At 38.9% G+C, this 7,499-nt stretch overlaps 1 protein-coding gene across 2 annotated transcripts in view; it reads left to right on the top strand.

Moving 5' to 3' along the window:
• fsip1 (fibrous sheath interacting protein 1) overlaps positions 1-7,499 on the top strand; it is a 44,120-nt gene that overhangs the window by 22,506 nt on the left and 14,115 nt on the right. For both annotated transcript variants that reach the window (XM_024146359.2, XM_024146358.2), the window contains exon 10: positions 3,676-3,810. In XM_024146359.2, the coding sequence (XP_024002127.1) occupies positions 3,676-3,810 (135 nt within the window). The remainder of the gene's footprint in view (positions 1-3,675; positions 3,811-7,499) is intronic.

Here is a 7,499-nt window from a genome sequence, read left to right as displayed (position 1 = left end):
CTGACCTCAATCCTATAGAAAATGTGTGGTTTGAACTGAAAAAGGAGGCCTTTAAACCTGACTCAGTTACACCAGCTCTGTCAGGAGGAATGGGCCAAAATTCACCCAACTTATTGTGGGAAGGTTGTGGAAGGTTACCCAAAACGTTTAACCCAAGTTAAACAATTTAAAGGCAATGCTACCAAATACAAATTGAGTGTATGTAAACTTCTGACCCACTGGGAATGTGATGAAAMAAATAAAAGCTGAAATAAATCATTCTCTCCACTATTATTCTGACATTTCACGTTTTTAAAATAAAGTGGTGATCCTAACTGACCTAAAACAGGGAATTTTTACTAGGATTAAATGTGAATAAGGAATTGTGAAAAACTGAGTTCAAATGTATTTGGCTAAGGTGTATGTAAACTTCCGACTTCAACTGTATGTAAAATGGACAGGATGTAAAATGAATGTGATGCAGATGAACTGTGTTACAAATGTGTTCCATTATTTAAACAATTTGATGCACTGAATTAAGCTAATCTTAACGCACTTAATATGAACTTTTAGCAACATTTCATTTTAATAAAAGTGCTTCATAAGATTATAATTGTGTTTGTGAATGTTTTTTTTATACTGMTTTTAGGAATAGTAATCCCATGTAGAAAATGTCTGCCCCCCTATAAATAACCATTTTCATATCTGGCCCCGTAAGAATATAGTTGAATGGCTCTGAACTATAAAGTGTTTTTTTAATCTCCTAGCTGTGCCATTGAGGAACTAGAGCAAAACATTTGTTTGGTTTGGAGCACAACCCTGCCTCCCAGCCATCACACAATTACTGTAGTTTACGCAATTCAAAAATTGCCCATTTTTAAATCGCAATCTGGGTCAGGTGGGCATCATTTGGAAGCTTGTTCTATTACCAACATAACGAGCTAAGTTCTAAAATATGATCTTACAGTGTTAGGCTTTCAAAAGGCAATTTAGAGAAACATATCGTTATTTTGTTACGCATAGAAAGGAGTCATGATTCAGGTGCGTGCATTCACAATAGACAAACAGGCTCATTCTGTTCAGAACAATGCCATGTCATCTATTAACTGTACATCAAACATAGTGGTCATAAACGTTGACACTGTATATGGCATGAGTTTTATGATATGCACATTTGGACTCACAGTTGTTTGGCTTGCTTGTAGGACATCAAAGCGGTATTTATTATAATACTCAACGTCGCATCTTTCAAAATACATCGAGMCCTCTAAATTTACAGCATTTCCCTCACTCAGACAACAAAACATTTGCAAAAGTTGTCCAATTAGTGGGAGGGATGGGGGCAACTTATTGTTGCTTGCGTTGCTCAAGTTCTGAACGGCTGACAGTCAAAACCCATACAGCGCTGTGGAGCGTAGAGCCTGAGCTCTGACGTCATGTATAGCATGTTACTGTACAGCCACTGTATTCCAATTTAGGCACTTATCAGTGCCCAAATCTGCCATTCAACCCTTATGAGGGTACAAGTGTACAGGGCTACAGTGAGTTATGTTGCAACTGAAAWTAGTCAAACTGATCATTCAAATGATTTAATTTGACTTAATCATATAAACACTTAATAAATGAGAGATGGAATCTCTTGCTCAGGTTAGGCATATCTTAATCAGACACATGCTAAGTTGTCTTTCCACTGTGTAGAAATGCTGTTGAATGGATAAAATATGTGCACTGCTGTGGACTCCATAGTGTATACTGTATATTGATAGCTCTAACCTTAATTACAGTACATTCAATAGAAATAGCACAGGATACCCATGTAGCCTATGTGGCTATTATAAGTGATAAAAAGTCAATGGTATTTCAAGCCTAAATGTATGTCTCATCTAGTCTTCTGACGATGGTTGTGATTTCTTGAAAGTAGGGCAGAATAAGCTGTCTTTTCCAAATTAATGGTCTGTCTTTCCCAACGATTTTTGAGAAAACATTTTTRAGAAACATGTAGTTAGTGGTGTGAATAAGGTAGTAAAACTAGACTTTAATTTGTGTTTTGCCTTGTTGGGTCGGCGTGTTTCTCACTCAAGTGCACGAGAGCAACCTGATCCCACAGTGGTAGTCCATTGTGAGTGAGTCTGAAGGGCTCTAATAACAACCACTTAAAAGAGACATCACATGGAGGTTGTCATCGTTTCCATCAGGCTCAGGGAGACTACAGGGCATTTATAGGTGAAGCCACACACACTCCACATGCCATGTGTTTTAAAGAGGGCCTTTCTTTGTTAAAATCTAAAATTGATCGAATAATCTCATAGTGCTTGATGATTTCGTGGACAGAAACGTGGATATCAATAGAATTGTGATTGACACTTATTCTGTTAAGTTTACTACTTATGGAAGTTGTTATGAGGTCTTATATCAGACATAAATTTGCAAAATTTGTGTAATGCGTCGTTACTGAGCTCTCAACTCTGAACTCAACTTGTATATGAAATCATAAATGTGTCATAACAATTATTTACTTTTTTTTTTTTTTTTTGCAAAGAACAGGCCTCTCCCATAACCTACAATGTCACAATGAGCGAATCTCACTCAAAATGTCTATTTTTCATCATATTTCCATCAATTTGACATTATTAGATCATAAATAGTGCTGCATGTCAAGCTGACCAGAGGATATGGAGACTTTAACCACATATCACTGGTTAGACACACAAAAAGAACCCTGTGGTTGGCTACATCCTCTTAGAACCAACCATTATTTTACTTAGTTAGGTCTTAAATGTGCACTCATATATTTTAGYGGTTGGATTGTGACCTTACTACAGGTCATCTATTGGTCACTCAAAGCAGGAAAGAAAGGCCTCTCCAGGACGCCCTTTGGAACCTAAGTACAAGTGTATTTTCTGAAATATTTGGTACAATGTGTCAGAACCCATTGCTGTGAATCACCTTAATTTTAATTTACAAGAACGCACCGTAATGTAAACATTATAAACATATGTGATCTATGGATTTCTGGGGTAGATATCTGTGTCTCTATGGAGTCTAGACCTCATGATGATGCCTGCTCAGAGTTTCTCTCCTCTGTAACCAAGACCTACCTAGACCTATGGTCTACCCATGAAACAGATCCCATGGAAATGACAAGCTCTCGAGGCCTTCTCATTCATCAGCCCTGGATAGTCCTCCAGGCATGATTCATCCATTTCCTCCTGACCCATTTTCAACATTTGCTTTGGATGTAGCATACTGCAGTCTGTGTCCCCAGCTTACAAGTCTATGCCATAAATATGAGATTTATGTTGGACCCCATGAGAAGTGGAATGGGGTTATTCAGTTTCCTCAGCTCTTACGACGGTTTGGTTTCAACTCTCCTATGTCTCAGATTTTTTCCCATAAATCTAAAACATAGTACAGAAATCTGCCATTGGGATTCATAGCATTGTATTGTATTGATGACAGTGCATCATTACAGTGATGTTCTACAGACAGACTAATTAGACGATGGCATTTTTATACAATGTAGTTAGTTATTGGTTTAAGTGGAAGTCTTTTGATGGCTGTTTCTTCTGTGACAGTTTCAACTCCTCATGGAAGTCCCCTCTGCTTTTATGGTCAAGTGAATGTCTCCTTCTACATGTGTGATGATTAGTGGTGTGTTCCCCATGAGAACATTACTCTCTGTTGTGTGTCTGTCAGGATCTGGAGGCTGGCTGGGACAGGTTGCCAGGAGAGAAGGTCCTGCAGGATATAAGGGAGAAGAGAGGGCAGGAGAGGCGCCTCCAAGAGATCCAGCTGCAGCTAGAGCTGCTGGGCCAGGGCCAAGAAATGACTGTGAGTTCAAAGCAGCCACACACGCACACCACAGCGCACACACACACATTTATATACAATCACTAATACACACATATGATCAAAGTGAACAATTGACTCCACAGTGGGAATTCCACATGCACAGATATGCATGCACATGCATTGACACAATTCATATAGTTTGTAGGGGAATTGAAAAGAGCCTTATCACTGCTGGCAWAAATGTCACAGGGCATTGGGCAATTAACCTTAGGTCAGATTATGCATTACATTATACTGTAAGCAAGTCATTATTTTATTGCACTGTGCTTAGAATTACAGGTAGCTGCCAAAATYATGGAAACACTTGAGCCAATGAGGGATACCACACAGGTGTGGCTCCTGAGCAATTAAAACATCCCATCATGCTTAGGGTCATGTATAAAAATGCCCAGTTTCCCAATATTTTGGCTACCATGGCTAGYAGACATCTCAGTGACTATGAAAGAGGGGTCTCAAAGGAGCATAGGAGGTTTAAAGGGTGTGRCAGTCACCAGATTTCAAACCAATTGAACGCTTATGTGAGKTTCTGGAGCGCCGCCTGAGAAAGCGGTTTCCACCACCATCAACAAAACACAAAATTATGGAATTGTTCGTGGAAGAATGGTGACGCAGCCCTCCAATAGAGTTCCAGACACTTGTAGAATCTATGCCAAGGTGCATTGAAGCTGTCCTGGAGGCTCGTGGTGGCCCAACACCCTATTAAGACACTTTATGTTGGTGTTTCCTTTATTTTTTCAGTTACCTGTAAATCCAATGACTTTATTTTTAATGCTGTATCACTTTTTAGGTCTTTAACGGCCTTATTTATGAATGCTGAACACATTTTACTCTTCATTTGGGAACTCGTTAATTCAATTGATTGTCTGTGCCCAAGGTTCCTTTTTAATGTTTAATTGCTCACTGCAATTCTTCCCTCAAATTCTATTCCCACAATGTCCCCTGGAAACAATTGAGCATGGCCTTGTTCTGAGACTCTGTAGAGTTACAATCACAACTATTACAAATGGCAAAAATGCTGGTTTCTAGGGACAAAAACGCGTGAACACAGGAATGTACCTGCAACAAAGGGTGATGGATTTGTTTCCTCCATCCACTGACYTTTGTGACTTTAATTTATTGTGTAGCAAAAGAGGGCATCAGCCGTCGATTCAGTGATTTTGCCATATCATTTTTCAAAGTGGSAGCTCTTTACAACCCCACACAATATGGCTTTCTGGGGTACCTGCCTCATCCCCATTTGGTAGTATGGATGTTTATTGTAGGTGTTACTTTCGGAGTCTATGAAATATGCCTTGATCTAATTTAGGGCTCCACTTTACCAACTGGTTGTACACTTTGCCATGGTGAACCACAACTCAACTTATCCATGCTTAATTAAAGCATCAGTAGACCCTATTATGCTAAACAATTAAAGGTCCAATGCAGCCATTTTTATCTCAATATCAAATCATTTCTGGGTAACAATTAAGTACCTTGCTGTGATTGTTTTCAATTAAAATGGTCAAAAATAAACAAAAATAGCTTCATACCAAAGGGCAATTTCTCTAGCAAGAATTTTGCTMSGAGTGGTCTGAGTGGGAAGTGGAAAACGGAAAATTTGCTGTTATTGGCAGAGAGGTTTGGAACTCTCTTTCTTATTGGTCTATTAACTAATTTATTGCATGGTGATGTCACCATGGAAGGCCAAAACTCCATCCAACCAAATAGGCAGAAATTTCAGGTTGTCTTTTCACTCAGCTCTTACACTAAAAGGGCATTATCATAATTTTAACAATGTCACAGTATTATTCCAACCTATAGTGTGGATATACAGTACCAGTCAAAAGTTTAGACACACCTACTCATTCCATGGTTTTTCTTTATTTTTACTATTTTCTACATTGTAGAATAATAGTGAAGACATCAAAACTAGGAAATAACACATATGGAATCATGTAGTAACCAACAAAGTGTTAAACAAATCAAAATATATTTTATATTTGAGATTCTTCAAAGTAGCCATCCTTTGCCTTGATGACAGCTTTGCACACTCTTGGTATTCTCTCAACCAGTATCCGGAGGATACTCTCATTATGAAAACCACCACCTAAACAACGACATGATTCTGTTCTCAGACTAGATTTATGTGTTCTACCTCTAGATCTACCCCTAAACTAATCAGAACACACTCATTTAGGTGTTGTAAGAGTATGGTTCTAGAGTTTGATTGTATTGGTCAGAAATAGAAACAAGCGTATAGGGAGACTAGGTTCACAGCATTGACATGGTGAGTTTGCTTGGTCCAAACTCAGCTGAGTGCTTCATGTTGATGTTCCTGCAGCCTGGTTACAGCTCTTTTGGTACCAGCCAATTCTGTCTGTACTTAGGTCTTTATTTTGCCATCCATTCTGCATAGTTTTGTATGCAGAATGGATGGCAAAAGCCTGTAAAGAGAGGCAACACAAGCTTAATCTAGGGGACTAGGGATCCTGTAAAAACTGGGATAAATCAAAAACATAATTCTGCGTATGCTGCATTGAACGGGAAAATATCTCCCTTCCAGATCAATAGATCCTACATAAATAGCTTATAACTACCTGGAGCAGTAGCAGTGGTTTCTCTCCCAAGACTTTGTAGAGGGAGGAAAAGAGGTATGCTCTCTCATATTGTTTAGTCTCGAGTCTCTGGAATTCAGCACTTTTTGGAGAGGAGGAAAATCTTAAAAGCTTTGGTGAACTAAATTGTTGATGTAACTCACAGATTAATGACCAGAGACGACCTGTGTCCCGTCACATCACATTTGATGGATTTCATTGTGGTTGACAGAATTTTAGGTGATTTAGTCTTATCTGTTTGGATTATGGAAACACACATTCACCCATTTTACTCCAATACAGTGCTATCTATGTACAGGTAACTGCCAAAATAAAGGAAACGCCAACAAAAAGTATCTTAATGGGGTGTTGGGCCAGAACAGCTTTCATGCACATTGGCATAGATTCTACAAGTGTCTAGAACTTTATTGGAGGGATGCAAGCAATACCATTTTTACTCCCATAAGTGTTAAATTGGGTTGAGATCTGGTGACTGAGACGGGCATATGGTTTACATCGTTTTTATGCTCATAAAACTATTTAATGACTACTCGTGCCCTGTGGATGGGGCATTGCCATCCTTTTGGGGCATAGCCATGTTAGCCAAAATAATGGCCAAACTAATGCCCTGCCCAGCATTTTTATAGATAACCCTAAGCATGATAGGATGTTAATTGCTGATTTAACTCAGGAACCACACCTGTGTGGATGCACCTGCTTTCAATATACTTTGTATCGCTCATTTACTCAAGTGTTTCCATTATTTTGGCATTTACTTGTATATGTCATATTTTTGCTTCCTACATTTTTCTGGAATCAGATCTGAGGATAGCTTTATTGGCGTCAGTGAAGCTTCCCTGTTCCAAATTCTCCTGACCCCCCCCAACTCCTCTCTCATCGAAGTCTTTCATTTCTCCCACCTTTTTTCCCCAATCTTGCTGGAATGCCTCTGTATCATGTTGATATACATGAACCTTTAAATATCATCTCATTTATTATGACCATCTATTTGGTCCATTGTGTGATGAACCCCCCCCCCCCCCCCCCTCTGAGTTTCTCAGTAACAAAACATAAAAGTATACTTGTTGAACGTGA

This window comes from Salvelinus sp. IW2-2015, unplaced genomic scaffold (assembly GCF_002910315.2).
Source record: "Salvelinus sp. IW2-2015 unplaced genomic scaffold, ASM291031v2 Un_scaffold16374, whole genome shotgun sequence".
Classification (NCBI taxonomy): Eukaryota; Metazoa; Chordata; class Actinopteri; order Salmoniformes; family Salmonidae; genus Salvelinus; species Salvelinus sp. IW2-2015.
This window is presented reverse-complemented; position numbering and strand designations above follow the sequence as displayed.